Here is a 19,043-nt window from a genome sequence, read left to right as displayed (position 1 = left end):
CACAAAACCGACACGTCAACTAAGAAACATCTAATAGTTGGGGAACAACAGAGGAGAAAATAAAAAATAACTGACTTTTTAACAGATCATAATTTTTGGTCAAATCTGCAGGTCAATATTAAGTGATACTGCATAATAAATTCATTTTTAAACTTATTTTTCCACTTTAGGATGATGTGTGTAAAATCGTAAAAATGTCTAAATATTTTTTATTTTCAATCTTTCCAAAATCAAAAAAACTTACTGACAAATAAGACCTTTTCCCATAATATATATAAAAAATAATGTACAAATTTTTTAAGTTTGAATAATGCAGCAAGAACCAGTCTTACTTGTCAGACATAAACACCAGGAAGCAGAATTTTTATATGTACATGTAAGCACATTTTCATATGTAAATGAAATTATATTACATACTGGCATTTCATCACGCAATTTTTCATGTCAGTATATGATGTTGGTTAGTTCTTACATAACATTTACTATATAAAAACTTTAAGGATATGAATTTACTTATTTTCACAACAACTCTAAGTGATAGGTTATATTATTATCTCAATTTTATAGATAAGAATTGATATATGAAAAGAATAAGTAAACTTCCCAAGATCACACAGCAAGGAAGTGGCAGACCCAGGATCCAAACCCAAACCAACTGGCTCCACAGTTCATACTATGCTAGAGAACTGGGTTTACAGGGTTTACAACCATGTCTGGTTTCAAGGAAAGTGTGGGGAGGCACAAAACGGTTCATATAAAGATTTACGTATTTTTCTTGAGAATTAAGGCATGGACAAGACAGTGAAGGGGAAGGGAGGCATGGAGACCAAAAAAAATAGCATGAATAAAAGTATAATATTAGAAAACAAGTGATGTATTCAGGAGTCGTTGACTGGTTCCATTTTGACTACAGCATCAAGATAACATGCAAGGAAAAAACTGAAGGCAGATACAGCTGTTAAGGTTGGCTGAGCACGGAGAACCTCAATCACCCATGCTGAGGAGTCTGAAATTTCTATTAGATCTGGTTAGCATTTTGCAAATTACAATCTTCAAATAACTATAAACAATACGAGGAGAAATGAATTCAGGTTCAACTAACAGTTATGAAAATGGACTTACATATGATTTGATCTTCTTCCTCTATTTGTTTTCTTTCCTATGACTGGAGTACCAAAATGCTCAGGGTTGGTGAGTGGGAGCTGGTCTAATGTCTGTGGGTAAGAACATAAACCCATCAAAAAATTACCACTTTACGACTGCTTTCTTTGTTTGAAACCAAATCAATTTAAGAATATGCTCAGATTTTGAGATTAAACTCTCCCCCTTCCCCAGGGAAGCTAAAACACAGCTTTCCTAAAGATAGAAAATTCTAGTTTCAAAGATATTGGAATAAAGATGAATGAGCTCATTACTGAAAAAAAAAGTGAAATTTGTCTGCTTTCTCGATGATGATTCATTACCTATTTGAAGGCTGATAGGCATCTAAGGATGATTAAAATAAAAAACAAATACACCTCTATGAAAAGATAGATGTGAGTGTTAAGAAACCTATTTGTAAGGATCTAACTTCTAGGTTAAAGCTAACTGCAGCTCCAATTTTAACTTGTACAGAGGCAATCATAACCCATAAAATAAAATTCTTTTTTTTTTTTTTTTTAAGATGGGGTTTCACCATGTTGCCAGGCTGGTCTTCAACTCCTGACCTCAGGTGATCCACCCGCCTTGGCCTCCCAAAGTGCTGGGATTACAGGTGTGAGCCACCACATCCGGCCAAAATAAAATTCTTAGTAAGTTACAGAAACAAAATTAATTATGAAGATAAAGCACGAATTGCATGAACAAAAAGCCTCAGAGTAAGTTATTACTCTGCAAACATTTTCTGCAAGAAAGCTTTTTTAAATAAAATGTAAAGATAAAGTTTCTACACTTTTTTCCTTTCCTACACTTTCTTCATTTAAGATTTTCCACAGTTGTTATTCTTTTCCTCATCCTAAGAAGAACCTTATAATCTTATAAATAATTTCACAAACATCAGAGCAACTAGAGATTCCCACGAAAATTGTCCAGATGAAAATGAGAGTGAGGAACTACTTAGGACAAAGAGGCTTCTTAAAGTTACAAACCAGAGTGGTATAAGAAAGAGTATCCATCAACTTAGAATTAAGAGCAGGAATCTAAACTATGTAATATTTAAAAATAAATATTTAACTCTTTTTATATTGAGACAATTTTGTTATAACAACGATGAACTAAACTGTGAACAGATGAACCATATTAACAACCTTTTCCACGTAATTCATTAGAATATACGTAAATGTATTTAAGGTACATAGCTATATATATCTAACAATCAAGAATGTAATACAGAAAAAGGTTCTAGTCATAAAGGATTAACTAAAGGTTGATTCCTTCAAAAGACAGACAAAAATCATTAATTTCATAACTCTCATATGGCAAAAAAAATCTAATCTTTCAAATTTATTTTGTACAGAACCTAACCCTGTCTTAAGGAACCTTAAATCAAGGATTTCAAAAATTTTATTTGGGCCAGGTGCAGTGGCTCATGCCTGTAATCCCACCACTTTGGGAGGCCAAGGTGGGATATCACCTGAGGTCAGGAGTTCAAGACAAGCCTGACCAACATGGAGAAATCTCATCTCTACTAAAAATACAGAATCAGACAGGCATGGTGGCAGCATGCCTGTAATCCCAGCTACTTGGAAGGCTGACCCCAGGAGAATCGCTTGAACCAGGGAGGCAGAAGTTGTGGTGCACCAAGATCACGCCATTGTACTCCAGCCTAGGCAACAAGAGCAAGACTTCGTCTTACAAAAAAGAAAAAATTATTTGGAGGCAAAAGCTGTCCAAATCTGAAATATTACTACTGTATCACTATAGAGCATTACAAAATGACTATATTTGGTAAACAGGAAAAATAAATTAATCTGGATTCACTTTCTGCCAAGCAAACAGATGGATTAAATGCATCCTCTCCCCACAAAAAATTAAGGTTGCTTTCTTGAAATCAAAAAAATAAAATAAGAGAGAGAGAGAGAGAGAGAGATTTCTATTACACACTGTGATTTCTATTTTAAGTATCTGTTAGTCATTTCACTTGTCACTGGAAAGAAAATTTCTAAAGAGTTATTTAAGAATCACACATAGTAATTTTCAAATAAGAGACCACAGTCTCTCCCTAGCACATAATAATAAGAAACATAAGAAGTAATATCTCTGTCCCTGGCCTTAATCAATGTCCAGAAGAGCAGGAGCATGATTATTTCAAAGGACTGAAAAGACCTGGGCGAGGAGGTGTAGAATTTGTCCCATCTTATATCTAAAGAGCAAAAACCAGAGGCTCCTGAAAGCTGTATTAAAGGCACAAAGAAAACTCCATAGGCCTAAGGAGAAAATGTCTCCTAAAATGGGCTGCAGAAAATATGGAATTGGGATTTTATCTAAACTTCTCTAGAGTTTTCAATTGAACGTAATAAATACAAAGAAAGAATACCATATAATTGGCCAGGCACGGTGACTCACGCCTATAATCCCAGCACTTTGGGAGGCCAAGGCAGGTAGATCACTTGAGGCTAGGAGTTGGAGACCTGCCTGGCCAACATGGCAAAACTCCGTCTCTACTAAAAATACAAAAATCAGTCGGGCATGGTGGCATCCCTGTAGTCCAAGCTATTCAAGAGGCTTGAACCTGGGAGGTTCAAGTTTTTTGCTTCTCTTAATGATTGAATTCCCACTTTAAATTTAGAATTTGGGACAAGTTCTCTGTATTGTAATTCCAGCCTATCCCTTCAGTCTCATATTTAACCACTTCCTCAACCACTTCTCATGAATCAAGCAATTGGGATTCACGAGAAGCAAGTAAATCAAGCAAGTAAATTTCACTGGGAGGTGAAAGTTACAGTAAGCCAAGATCATGCCACTGCACTCCGCCTGGGTGACAGAGCAAGACTCTGTCTTTAAAAATAAATAAATAAAATAAAATACCAGATGATGAATCTACTTTTATATAATATTCGAAGTATAAATGGTCTTTAGAAATACCTAAACTGGCTGGGCATGGTGGCTCACACCTATAATCCCAGCACTTTGAAAGACCAAAGTGGGCGGATCATGAGGTCAGGAGATCGAGACCATCCTAGCCAACATCGTGAAATGCGGTCTCTACTAAAATACAAAAAATTAACTGGGCATGGTGGTGCACATCTGTAGTCCCAGCTACTCAGGAGGCTGAGGCAGGGGAATTGCTTGAACCTGGGAGGCGGAGGTTGCAGGGAGCCAATATCGCACCACTGCACTCCAGCCAGAGCCAACAGAGACTCCATTAGAAGAGGAGGGAGAGGGAGAGGGCAACAGAGACTCCATCAGAAGAGGGGGAGGGAGAGGAGGGGAGGAGAGGGGAGGGGAGGAAAAAAATACCTAAGCTATCTTACAGATGTCAGGCAGTAGGTAACATACTCACTAAGCTGGTTATGGCTAATATCAGCGGCTTCAGTGTTGGAGTTTAAACTGACTCAAGTGCTATTGTGATCTCTTTCCATGAAAATCTTGCATTCAGTGTTTATGAAATGGGATTAGTGACCCAAAATACTGCCAGTATGAAGTGGCTTTTCTCTCAAAGACAATGTTGTGACTACTACTTATTAATATTCTGAACAGTCTTTCAAAAAAATTAAAACTTTTAAAACAATATGAAAAATACCAAATAAAGAGAAAAGAACATACAGATAGTAGATTAATTCCCCTATTGAGAACACTCTGGACCACATCTTCACAGGGCTTAAAACACTTAAATTTTAAAATGTTTGATTATTTGATTAATGCCTTTTCTCCTCCAACAGGTGGTAAGTACTCAAGAAGAAGTTCCATGTTTACACGGCTTACCCTTGTGTCCGGAAACCTTGCACTACACAGCTGCTGGCACATGGGAAAGGAGTTAAAGAATCATACAGCAGCATTCTAATTTCCTTCTAGCAAAACATAAATAAAAGTACACACCTGCACAGACACACTAAAACTAAACCTCCCTGAAGATATGAAGGCTACATAGCCACTTGTTCACATAACCTTCAGCATTTAACCTCCAACTGTCTTATGAATCATTCCAATTTAAAATTCTCCTGGTTATATTTCAGAGCTTGTAGCTACCTGAGAAAAAAAGAAAAAAAAAATTCTCCTGGTTAAAAAAAATTAATATTTTGGCTATTTCTCTAGACTAAAAAAATAAAATCAGGACCTTCACTTAACAGGAGAAAAATCACATCTTTAAGTCCTCCTACTCACTTACTAATGGTAGAGAAATGAAATTACAATAATTCTACAAACTCAGGGAGAATTCTGTACTTCATCACTATACTTGCCCCAAAGCTGTCTGTATTACTCTATGTAAACCTTGACAGTTTATTCCACACAGACTTATTGAAGGCTTTTGTATGGAAATTGCTAGGTAGGCCGGGCACGGTGGCTCACGCCTGTAATCCCAGCACTTTGGGAGGCCGAGGCGCGTGGATCACAAGGTCAAGAGATCGAGACCATCCTGGTCAACATGTGAAACCCCGTCTCTACTAAAAAAAAAAATACAAAAAATTAGCTGGGCATGGTGGTGCGCACCTGTAATCCCAGCTACTCAGGAGGCTGAGGCAGGAGAATTGCCTGAACCCAGGAGGCGAGGTTGCAGTGAGCCAAGATCGCACCATTGCACTCCAGCCTGGGTAACAAGAGCAAAACTCGGTCTCAAAAAAAAAAAAAAAAAAAGAAATTGCTAGGTGAAGGGGGGCCTATCAAGTGAGGAAAAAACGGATATTCCCCTGAAACAGCCTAAAATCTTACACTGAAAATGAGAAAAGTAAAAAAAGATCCTAAAACAAGAATAAGCAAGAGAAGTGCAAAAGGACCAAAGGATAAAGAAATCCAATTTGGGTAGAGAGCTCATGAAAAACATCATGGAGGAGAAAGCATCTATGGTGACCATCAACACAAGTGAGATTCCAAGAAGCGGAAAGGAGTAGGGCTCAATAGGAGTCAATAAAGGAAAATACGGACCATAGTCTGAAGATACGAAGTAGTCTAATAAGGCAGAATTACAGGAAAGTGGTTGAATATGAGACTAAAGGGATAGGCCGGAATTATAATACAGAGAATATATCCCAAATTCTAAATTTAAGTGGGAATTCAATCAATGAGAAGCAAAAAATTCTCAAAACAAAACAAAACAAAAAAACCCCATAAAGTCTAATAGTTTGATAATATTAAAATATCCTGAAAGAAACACTATTCTAAATAGTGACTAGGAAAAAAAAAGGAATAGTTCAGTCACACTGTGCATCAGTTAGTATTTGTAGACTGGACTAGTGAACATAACATCATTTACAGCAATGTCTATCTTTTAAATTCCCAATTGCAAACAAGTTAGTTACAAAACTTTGTGAACCTTCTGTTCTTAGTAACATCTTTCAACTTAAGGACATGGCCTCAGTGCTAGAAAGTGCTGGTAAGAAAACAGCTCTGCCATTTCTAATCTGATAGTTGGGGATAATAATAGTAACTACTTCATACTGTTGCAAATACAATAATATGTAAAGTACTTAGCAAAATCCCTGGCAATTATAAGCAGCTCGTCCAACTAGCACTTAAGAAGTTCATACTCTTATGTTAGGCACTGTTACAGGAACTAGAAACAAAGCCGTGAAGAAGATATACAAGTCCCTGCCCCTGTGACACATTCTCATGAGGAAGACAGACAACAACAAATTTATGTTAGGGAATAAGAGCTAAATCAATCTAAAAGGATGATAAGAAATGGAAGGGACAATTTTAGGAAGGGCAGTCAGGCAAGAAGAGAAGCTATTATAATATTAGCTAATAGCAGTAGCGGGAGTTAAAATAAAGACTGCTTGCTGTATCTACACATCCTTTAACTATGACAAGGACCAAGTAGATTATAAATCAGAAATCTGTTTTCTACAGCTATTTACAAATTTTAAGTCTATTTAAAAGTTTCCTAAAGAAATAGTTAAAGCCCATTGTATTTTCTCTGCGGACAAATACTGAAACACTTTACATAGACAAAAAAGAAGACAATCTGGTGCTCAAACGATTATTAAATAGGCTTCAGATTCCATCATGATGGTGGTATTAATGAACTTTCCTGAGTAGTAAGTATGTTGACTAAGTTAAGAAAGCAAAAATTTACTCCTTCCAATAAAAAACATAAAGACATGTTCATTTGTTAAATAATGACTTACTTCACTTTCAGCAAAATGCCTCTCTCCTTTCAGGCACAGTGAAGATCGTCTCAGTGTCTTCTCATCTCCATCATCGAAAACTATGAGAGAAGGTAAAAATGGAAGCTACTGAAGGATTTTTTCAAGGATTAATGAGATGATATGTATTATGATTTTCTGAGTGCAAAGAGATCTACTCTTTAAGACTACATTTGGAATTCAATTCACATTTTATGTTTTCTAGTGCGTAACTTCAAATACAGACTTATTAAAGTAATTCTTTCAATTTCTAGTGAAAAAGAAACAATATATATGAAATGAAAACATCTTTCCTAAAACAGGACATACCAAATAAAAATAAGAAGTTGGTATTTCAAGAGGAAACCATTTAAATACTATTAACTCTTCTCAGGATGGTAAAAAAAAAAGAAAAAAAGCCAAGTTTTCCTACTGACAGATACTGACAGATTTACCTAAGAAAGGGAAAGATTACAAATTTATGCAGTCTGCCCCTTTTAAAAATAACTGCATTTTCATGATTTAAAGTAGGGTTTCTTATCCTTAGCACTGTCACTTGTGACATAGTGTGCTAGAAAATTCTGTTGTGGCGGGCCTGTCCTGTGTACTGCAGGACACTTAGCAGCACTCCTGACTTCTACCCACTAGATGCTAGTAACACCCTCTTCCCAGCTGTGACAATCTAAAATGTCTCTAAACATTGCCAAATGTTTCCTGGGGAGTAAATTCATTCCCAGTTGAAAACAAGTGACTTAAAATACTAAAATGTCGACTAAAAGGTGATGGAAATGTTAAGCAACCCGGTTGCACTAATTATTTCACAATATATTTGCACATGAAATCATCATGTTATATATACATTTATATAATTTTGTCAATTAAATCTCAATAAAGCAGGGGAAAATTTTTAATAAAAATGAAGTTCTTAAAACATCCCAGCAAAACCACCATAAATTAATAGATAGAGAATGTATGAATATTTGTATTATATGCATAAATCTGTGATGTACATAAATAATTTGGGGACATACTACATTCCTTAGAAATCAGAGAGAGTACCTCTGTTTTAAATAATGTTACCAGAGTTCGATTTTAGAAATTACAGTTTCTGCCTACCTACTAAAATTAGATTTTTTTCTTTTTTTTTTTGTTTCTGATGCTCAACAGTATCTCACATTTATTGAGAGGTGATTAATGGTTAAAAGAAAGGCAATACCCTTTCCTTACTGACTGAAATAAAATGAGATTCTTATATGTTATATAACAACTTACATTATGTGAGACTGGATAGTTTTCAGTACATCTTTTAAATGATGTAACTAAAATACACAAATGCCACATTTAGTAGACTATTACAACTGATCACCAGCTAGACTTACTACACAGAATTGCTCCGTCTTCTCACTTACATGAAGTCAAATATTTCCTTCTGTCTCAAAATCAAGTAACTTTCCCTCTATTTTCACCAGGTTTTATTCTCACACCAAAAATGTATAAACAAAACTCACCTACACTATCTGAAAGTTCTATCAAGCTCTGATATCACCAAAGACATTTTACTAGGTGTTTGCTTTAATCTCTGAGGTCATTAAATGGTAAAGTTGTTACCTTTAATAAATAATACTGCGATAAATGGCTATCAATCTAGGAAAAATAATTTTTAATCATTATTTCAGAATGTTAGAAAAAATATATACTACTGTAGGTGAAATCAAAATCTATTTGTAAAACAAAAAATACATAAAAATTTGAAGAATACATTAGAAAACAGATTTATAACACCAATGGAAGGCTTTCTTAAGATTCGAAACTAAAATTACAAAATTACACAAAAACTAACTATGTAAAAATTAAAAGCAAAGTTAAGAATAAAGCAACAGGAGAAAAATATTTGTAACTGAAATAGTAAATGGTTAACCCAAAAAATATAAAGAATACATATCCTAAAAATAATACAAAAAAGATAAATCTCATGAGAAAAAGGGAAAGAATAAAAGAGCCAGCCACTCAAAGCAGAAAAAACACAAATGAAATTATGTTCCTTTCAATAAACATAAGAAAAGAAGTTCAATCTCACTAGTAATCATGGGAGGGGCATATTAAAACAAAACTGAGATACTACTGTATGTCCAAATTAGCAAAAGTTTTTTTTAAAGTGACAAAATCTGACAAGGATTTGTTTTAAAGAGTAAAACAAAACAAAAAAAAAAACAAAAAAAAAATCTGACAAGGATTAAGAAAACCGACAATGTATTTTAGGAAGGCAGTTTTCATTAACTAGTATACTAGAGTCTTAAGAGTGTATGTTCCTTCATCCTCCACTTATCAGTATATACACTGAAGAAGTACTAGGATAAATGTGCATGCACAAAAGACATTCAATCCAGCATTTATTGTAATAGTAAGAAAACTGACAACATCAGTTGTTGTCATCAGTAAAAAAAAATAAATTAGCACATCAACTATTATAAAATATACTACTACTTTGTTTTCTGATGGAAGCCACATATATATACAGTTAAAAGAAATTTCTACTATAAAACAACATGAATATCCTTAACATTACTGAACTATAAACTTAAAAATAAGATGGGGAAAAAATTTCTCTAAGATATACTTTGAAATAGAAAGACGCTAGAATTCTAATTGTATAATGTATACATTACATAATTTCAAATTTTGTTATATCCACATATATAAACTTTGGAAATAAATTTTTAAAAGATCTGGAAAGATAACCAGTAACAGTAATAACATCTAGAGTATGAAGGGAGGCAGTGAATCCAAGAAATTCCATTTTATTTGTATTAAGTTTTCTTTATGTAACTAAACATACATTTTTAAAGAAAATTTATTTTCTTACCTACAGTGTACCAACTCGCATCCGTTAGTTTATTGATAACAGCTTCCTGATATGCACCGTCAAGATTCTTCACTTCCACAATAGCTCCCACCTAAAGTATTTTTAACATGTTAGAAAACCTTTTAAAACATAAATGAGCAAACCAAAACCTGGGTTTGTTTTGTTTCAACTGAGTGTAAGACGGTGAAGAAGAAAATGATTACTGTCCTGATTTAAAAGTGCCCGCAGTTGGCCAGGTGCGGTGGCTCACATCTGTAACCCCAGCACTTCGGGAGGCCCAAGGCGGGCAGATCACTTGAGGTCAGGAGTTCGAGACCAGCCTGGCCAACATGGTGAAACCCTGTCTCTACCAAAAATACAAAAATTAGCCAGGCGTGGCGGCAGGCGACTACAATCCCAGCTCCTTGGGAGGCTGAGGCAGAAGAATTAGTTGAACCTGGGAGGTGGAGGTTGCAGTGAGCGGAGATCCTGCCACTGTACTCCAGCCGGAGCAACAGAGCAAGACAGTCTCAAAAGAAAAGTGCCAGCAGTTTTAGCCATCAATATTTTTGTACCATCAGTGAAAATGTTAATGTACTTAAAAAAGGCAAATAATATCTAAGTTCTGTTATGAAAAGTTTTAAAATTAACAATCACCCAAAAGAGTCCTGGGGACCCCCAGGGCCAGTAGATTACACTGCAACCACCACCATCTGTGAAACTGACTGCCCTTGCCCTGCATTTCCACTCTTCTTTGAAGGAACCTCAGGAAGGACAGGGACAATTTAAAAATTGCTCTGGAGTTTCCTTTTGGCTCTAAACCAGCCAAAGAGCACATAGTGGTTTACCCACACATTCTCTTCAGCTTGCTCACTGGCAAAAGTAAAGCAGCATTTATTTCACTTGCCAATGAGGAAAAATGAATGCAAATAAATAAAACTCTCCAGCTGTTAGTACGAAGGCTGGTGACTCTTAAAATATTTCATTTCCCAGTTCCAGTAGCTGCTACAAAGAAGAGCTCTGATTTTTCGTTTTCTAACTTTCTCACTTTTCAGATCATGGAACTGACATCTCTAATCCCTAGTTCATCATCTATTACTTTCGGAAAATCCATCATTTCAGTATGGAAATATGGTGGAATTAAAACAGATCAATGCATCTTTTTTTTTTCTTTTATTTATTTATTTATTTTTATTGCATTTTAGGTTTTGGGGTACATGTGAAGAACATGCAAGATAGCTGCATAGGTACACACGTGGCAGTGTGATTTGCTGCCTTCCTCCCCTTCACCTATATCTGGCATTTCTCCCCATTCTCTCTCTCCCCAACTCCCTACCTGCCGCTGTCCCTTCCCATTCCCCCCAACAGACCCCAGTGTGTAGTGTTCCCCTCCCTGTGTCCATGTGTTCTCATTGTTCAACACCCACCTATGAGTGAGAACATGCGGTATTTTATTTTCTGTTCTTGTGTCAGTTTGCTGAGAATGATGTTCTCCAGGTTCATCCATGTCCCTACAAAGGACACGAACTCATCGTTTTTGATGGCTGCCTAATATTCCATGGTGTATATGTGCCACATTTTCCCAGTCCAGTCTATCACTGATGGGCATTTGGGTTGATTCCAGGTCTTTGCTATTGTAAACAGTGCTGCAACGAACATTCGTGTGCATGTGTCCTTATAGTAGAACGATTTCTAATCCTTTGGATATATACCTAGTAATGGGATTGCTGGGTCAAATGGAATTTCTATTTCAAGGTCCTTGAGGAATCGCCATACTGTCTTCCACAATGGTTGAACTAATTTACACTCCCACCAGCAGTGTAAATGTTCCTATTTCTCCACATCCTCTCCAGCATCTGTTATCTCCAGATTTTTAAATGATTGCCATTCTAATTGGCGTGAGATGATATCTCAATGTAGTTTTGATCTGCATTTCTCTAATGACCAGTGATGATGATGAACATTTTTTCATATGTTTGTTGGTCTCATGTATGTCTTCTTTTGTAAAGTGTCTGTTCATATCCTTTGCCCATTTTTGAATGGGCTTGTTTGTTTTTTTCCTGTAAATCTGTTTTAGTTCTTTGTAAATTCTGGATATCAGCCCTTTGTCAGATGGGTAAACTGCAAAAATTTTTTCCCATTCTGCTGGTTGCCGATTCACTGTAATGGCTGTATCTTTTGCCCTGCAGAAGCTGTGGAGTTTGATTAGGTCCCATTTGTCTATTTTGGCTTTTGTTGCCAATGCTTTTGGTGTTTTCGTCATGAAGTCCTTGTCTACTCCTGTGTCCTGAATGGTTTTGCCTAGATTTTCTTCTAGGGTTTTTATGGTGTTAGGTCTTATGTTTAAGTCTTTAATCCATCTGGAGTTAATTTTAGTGTAAGGTGTCAGGAAGGGGTCCAGTTTCTGCTTTCTGCACATGGCTAGCCAGTTTTCCCAACACCATTTATTAAACAGGGAATCCTTTCCCCATTGCTTGTTTTTGTCAGATTTATCAAAGATTGTATGGTTGTAGATATGTTGTGTTGCCTCCGATGCCTCTGTTCTGTTCCATTGGTCTATATCTCTGTTTTGGTACCAGTACCATGCTGTTTTGATTACTGTAGCCTTGTAGTATAGTTTGAAATCCGGTAGTGTGATGCCTCCCGCTGTGTTCTGTTTACTTAGAATTGACTTGGCTATGCGGGCTCTCTTTTGGTTCCATATGAAGTTTAAGGTAGTTTTCTCCAGTTCTGTGAAGAAGGTCATTGGTAGCTTGATGGAGATAGCATTGAATCTGTAATTACTTTGGGCAGTATGGCCATTTTCACGATATTAATTCTTCCTAACCATCAACATGGAATGTTTCTCCATCTGTTTGTGTCCTCTCTTATTTCATTGAGCAGTGGTTTGTAGTTCTCCTTGAAGAGGTCCTTTACATTCCTTGTTAGTTGTATTCCTAGGTATTTTATTCTCTTTGTAGCAATTGTGAATGGCAGGTCATTCTTGATTTGGCTCTCTTTAAGTCTGTGATTTCCCCTTTATTGTTTTTTATTGCATCTATTTGGTTATTTGGTTATTCTCTCTCTCTCTCTCGCTTTTTTTTAAATTAATCTGGCTAGTGGTCTGCCTATTTTGCTGATCTTTTCAAAAAAAACAGCTTTTGGATTTATTGATTTTTTTGAAGGGTTTTTCGTGTCTCTATCTCCTTCAGTTCAGCTCTGATCTTAGTTATTTCTTGTCTTCTGCTAGGTTTTGAGTTTTTTTGATCTTGCTCCTCTAGCTCTTTCAATTTTGACGATAGGGTGTCAATTTTGGATCTCTCCACTCTTCTCATGTGGGCACTTATTGCTATATATTTTCCTCTAGAGACTGCTTTAAATGTGTCCCAGAGATTCTGGTATGTTGTGTCTTCGTTTTCATTGGTTTCTAAGAACTTCTTTATTTCTGCCTTCATTTCATTGTTTATCCAGTCAACATTTAAAAGCCAGTTGTTCAGTTTCCATGAAGCTGTGCGGTTCTGAATTAGTTTCTGAATTCTGAGTTCTAACTTTATTGCACTGTGGTCTGAGAGACTGTGTATTATAATTTCCGTTCTTTTGCATTTGCTGAGGAGTGATTTACTTCCAATTATGTTGTCAATTTTAGAGTAGGTGTGATGTGGTGCTGAGAAGAATGTATATTCTGTGGATTTGGGGTGGAGAGTTCTGTAAATGTCTATCAGGTTTGCTTGTTCCAGGTCTGAGTTCAGGACCTGGATATCCTTGTTAATTTTCTGTCTGGTTGATCTGTCTAATATTGACAGTGGAGTGTTATAGTCTCCCACTATTATTGTGTGGGAGTGTAAGTCTCTTTGTAAGTCATTAAGAACTTGCCTTATGTATGTGGGTGCTCCTTTATTGGGTCCATATATATTTAGGATCATTAGCTCTTCTTGTATCGATCCTTTTACCATTATGTAATGTCCTTCTTTGTCTCTTTTGATCTTTGTTGGTTTAAAGAGATGAGAATTGCAACTCCTACTTTTTTTTGCTCTCCATTTGCTTGGTAAATCTTCCTCCATCCCTTTATTTTGAGCCTTTGTGTATCCTTGCATGTGAGATGGGTTTCCTGGATATAGCACACCGATGGGTTTTGGCTTTTTATCCAATTAGCCAGTCTGTGTCTTTTGATTGGTGCATTTAGCCCATTTACATTTAGGGTTAATGTTGTTATGTGTGAATTTGATCCTGCCATTTTGATGCTCACTCGCTGTTTTGTCCGTTAGTTGATGCAGGATTCTTCATTTTGTTGATGTTCTTTACCATTTGGTATGTTTTTGGAGTGGCTGGTACTGGTCATTCCTTTCTATATGTAGTGCCTCTTTCAGGAACTCTTGTAAAGCAGGCCTGGTGATGACAAAATCTCTTGAGTACTTGCTTGTTCGCAAAGGATTTTATTTTTCCTTCACTTATCAAGCTCAGTTTGGCTGGATATGAAATTCTGGGTTGAAAGTTCTTTTCTTTAAGGATGGTGAATATTGGCCCCCACTCTCTTCTGGCTTGTAGGGTTTCTGACGGGCTTCCCTTTGTGGGTAACCCGACCTTTCTCTCTTGCTGCCCTTAGCATTTTCTCCTTCATTTCAACCCTGGTGAATCTGACGATTATGTGCCTTGGGGTTGCTCTTCTTGAGGAATATCTTTGTGGTGTTCTCTGTATTTCCTGGACTTGAATATTGGCCTGGCTTGCTAGGTTGGGGAGAGCAATGCTTCTTTGGTGTTCATCTGAATAAACTGTTTGGTTCTACTACCATATCAGTTATTATTTAATATGAAATCATTTTTTTAAGAGGCAGCATCTTAAGCTGTCCTCAAGCACAGTGTGTACAATTATAACTCATTGCAACCTTGAACTCCGGGCCTCAAGTGATCTTCTGGCCTCAGCCTCCTGAGTCGCTGAGATTAAATCTATTTTTTCTATTACTCTTTTTAGAGAAAATTACATATTGAGTTTATCAACTCAATAACAAAATAGCCAATGAATTAAAAGAAAATTTCAAAGTGTAATTATTGTTTTTCAAACAATCATTAGAATTAACAATGAATAAATGAATTACCTTCAGTGGGCCCTTTATGTGGTCATCCTGAACTTCCACTGTTGAAGAATCGTGTCTAAATGTCACCTAGAGATTATAAGTTTAATTAGCCACCAAAAATAAACCAAGCAACACAAGCTCATCAATGTGCCAACTATTCATTTGTATTCAAAGAAATAAAAAACAGCTGCCTAGTTTATACAACATCTCAATCCCTTAGATTAACTAAAAATTATTTAAACAGACAACTGCCCAGACTGTATCACAGTTTTCAAAAATAATCAATGGCAGCACATCTAAATTACTAGATGTTTAGCATATCATTCTTTTTCTTTTAACTTTTTTCTTTTTTTGAGACAGAGTCTCACTTTGACACCCAGGCTGCAGTGCAGCAGCGTGATCTTGGCTCACTGCAACCTCCACCTCCCAGGTTCAAGTGATTCTCCTGCCTTAGCCTCTCATGTAGCTAGCATTACAGGCACCTAACACTAGACCAACTAATTTTTGTACTTTTGGCAGAGACGGGGTTTCATCACGTTGGCCAGGCTGGTCTCGAACTCCTAACCTCAATTGGTCCACCCACCTTCATCTCCCAGAGTGTTGGGATGACAGGCGTAAGCCACCACACCCAGTCCCACATATCATTCTTTATTTCAATACTATCAGCTATTAATTTAGTTGTCAAATTGCTTTTCCTAAAAAATGAGAAAGACAGACATGGGGATTTTAGGCTATTAGGTATTGTATCATTTTGTGAAGGCCTACCTTAATAATAAACAGTAGCAGCAAACACTTACTGAAATCTGAGCTTCAGCCTCAAGTACCAAACATTTAATCTTCAAGAAAACCCTAATAGGTAGGTATGATTATTCCCATTTTATTGATAAGAAAACTGAGAGACACGCTGAGTGTGGTGGCTCGTGCCTGTAATCCCAGTACTTTGAGAGGCTGAGGCAGGTAGAATACCTGAGGTTAGGAGATCGGGACCAACCTGGCTAACAGGATGAATCCCCATCTCTACTAAAAATTCAAAAATTAGCTGGACATGGTGGCACATGCCTGTAATCCCAGCTACTCCAGAGGCTGAGGCAGGAGAATCGCTTGAACCAGTGAGGTGGAGGCTGCAGTAAGCCGAGACTGCATCACTGCACTCCGGCCTGGGGGACAGAGTGAGACTCATCTCAAAAAAAAAAAAAAAAAAAGAAAGAAAGAAAAAAGAAAAAGAAAACTGAGAAACAGAAAGTCTAAGTACCTGGTCCAAGATCAAAGAACTAGACATGGTAGAGCTGATATTCAAATGTATGCAGTCTAGCTCCAGAATTTATATCATTATAGAAATCAGAGAATGGCAAACTGGTAAAAAACAAGACAGCTTCAACTACTCAGTACACAAAACAGCTGTTTTCCCTATATAAAGTAAAAGAGTTCTTATAGGGATTGAATCATTAACATGGTCTTTATCAGATATATGTGATAATTATTTTAGGTAACAGGCAGGCTCATTCACAAACCAGTTATGAAAGGAGATACCTTATACCCACAACATTCCAAGTATTTCTGTGTCATACAAAAGCACTATCACATTTTATTTAAATCACATGTTTAGGTATCTGTGCCCCTCACTTAAACTACAAGCTACTTATAGATGGGGACTAGGTCTTAACACTAGAGTTTAACCTTCAGACAGAGCTTAGCACATAGTAAACATTCAATAAATCAAAACACCTAGTGATAACATATAAACAAATCTGTTGAAGATATATTAAAGTTTGAATCAAACATATTAAGAAATATATCCCCATATCTGCTGACAAAAATCACTGAACTAAAAACAATTTCTTTTTCCTTGTGAATGTGTTTTAATGGACCCTACCTCCATAGAAACAAAATGTTTAGGGCAGCCAAAAAAATTAAAAGTAAGCTTTAGATATTCATTACTTATAAGGCACAAGGTACTCTGTGCTATCAACAGAGGCAGTAGAGTCTGTTAAGAGTTTTGTTCCTTTCATTTACAGCAAGAAATGGCAGGACTGCTACATGTCATTTTCCTGGTTCATTCATTACATAAGAAATATGCAGCTAAGAATGCAAGTTGGGGCTGAAACCCAGCCTTTGCTTTGTGGGCCAAAGCATGGGTCCTAGAGTGACACAGCTGTCCAAAGAGAATATCTTCTCCAACTGGCACAAAGTTGTTATCTGTATGCCAAGTTCTGCTAAGGAGGCTTTCCACCAGGAGAGAGGGCTTTTGTCTACTTCACACAAAGGTGATACATGTGCTACCAGTAGTTCTGAAATAGAAACAGATAGATGACAGATAGACAGATATAGATAGATAGATAGATAGATAGATAGATAGACAGACAGATATAGATAGATAGATAGATAGATAGATACACAGATAGATACATAGATACATAGACAGATAGATAGACAGAGAGACAGACAGACAGACAGACAGACAGACAGAGGTTTTCTCTTCATCTATAGGATAGTACTGGCAAAAAACAGTGCTCAGGGAATACTAGTGTGTAAAGCCAGAACAGGTAATGCATACTATAAAAGCACCAACCACCAAGCATGTGGAAACTGAAGGTAGGGTGGGCCACAACTAGCCTCCTAACAGTTTATAGTTAATTTAAAGGTCTTATCAAAATGGCTCTCAACCAGGAGTGCAAATCAGAATCACCAAGATAGCTTTTTCAACATATCTACACATAAGGGATATAGGCATAGTAAAAGCTCTAGAAGAGACTGATATCCTACATAGAAGTACAACACCTGTATAGCCTATTTAATTGGTGAAATAAAAACCAATGGTTTGAAAGGTATGGCTAATCTAGATCATAAATTCCTTGAGGAGAGATCAGGGTCAATCTCATCCTAATATCCCCATCTTCCTTCCCACCAAAAAGTTCCCTGCAAATGGTTTGTTACTCAGTAAATTACTGACAAATGAATAAATATCTACATTCAAGTTTACTCGTCCAGTATTTTTCAATGCTGATAATTTATTAAAATGGAAGCAATTACATTCCTTTTTCTACATTAAGACAAAACTCAAGTACTTTAGAAAGATGTTTCAAGAAAACGCAGAGCATAAGGAGTCAACAACTACATGTACCTAATTTCACTGTTACCTAAGGCACCATCAATTACAAGTCACAGTCCAATGTTATGACTGAAATGGTAGGGGAAATGACTTAAATTCATAAACTATGGTAGTTCCAATTCTGTCATGAAGTTGGTATAATGGCTTTGGAGAAATCACTAACCCTCTCTGAGCCTCATTTTTCTTGGAATAAAATGAAGCAACTAAATTAGATGACTTCTGAATTACTCTCCAGCTCTAAAACACTATACAAACAATACATCTACAGTGAAATGGCATTCAAAATACCAACTGTGATAACCTAAATTCATTCCAATTAGAATACTTTTAAAATAACAAAAAATGCTTTGTTTCTGAGGTATTTTTACAACTTTCACTCCTAGAAACTTATTTTGCGAAAAATAATCCTTAAATACACTCATCAAATAGTTTAAATATCAAAAGCTGAACATATAATTTATACAATCTATAAATATTGTACCTTGACTTTGACAAGTCTTTTTGCTGTCTTGATCTTGGCTTCACAAAAGGCTCCTCTGTACTTAGCACTTACATCAGTGCCCACTGTCAAATAGGGAGGCTCATCAAGGGCCTAAAAATGCAAAGAAATATAATTAGATACAAATTCTCTATTCTTTCCCACAATCAGACCTCAGGATAGTGACCCTAATCCTGTTAAGCTAAAACAATTATTAATGTTGAATGTATCTGTTAACAAGACCAATCTATAAAATACTATAAACTTTAAAAAGTGAAATATTTATCATAAAGCCTATTTAAAT

The 19,043-nt window shown here is 36.3% G+C and overlaps 1 protein-coding gene across 7 annotated transcripts in view; it reads right to left on the bottom strand.

Moving 5' to 3' along the window:
• Window positions 1-19,043, bottom strand: part of ARID4B (AT-rich interaction domain 4B) — a 152,743-nt gene that overhangs the window by 81,213 nt on the left and 52,487 nt on the right. For all 7 annotated transcript variants that reach the window (XR_013529965.1, XM_008985785.5, XM_078357291.1 and 4 more), the window contains exons 3-7: window positions 18,743-18,853; window positions 15,174-15,239; window positions 10,123-10,213; window positions 7,263-7,342; window positions 1,123-1,214 (exon numbers count right to left, since the gene is read on the bottom strand). Coding sequence is in view for 6 of the 7 variants with exons in the window: in XM_008985785.5 (XP_008984033.3) it covers window positions 1,123-1,214; window positions 7,263-7,342; window positions 10,123-10,213; window positions 15,174-15,239; window positions 18,743-18,853 (440 nt within the window). In the remaining variant the exon portion in view is untranslated. The remainder of the gene's footprint in view (window positions 1-1,122; window positions 1,215-7,262; window positions 7,343-10,122; window positions 10,214-15,173; window positions 15,240-18,742; window positions 18,854-19,043) is intronic.

Source organism: Callithrix jacchus, chromosome 19 (genome assembly GCF_049354715.1).
Source record: "Callithrix jacchus isolate 240 chromosome 19, calJac240_pri, whole genome shotgun sequence".
NCBI lineage: Eukaryota > Metazoa > Chordata > Mammalia > Primates > Cebidae > Callithrix > Callithrix jacchus.
This window is presented reverse-complemented; position numbering and strand designations above follow the sequence as displayed.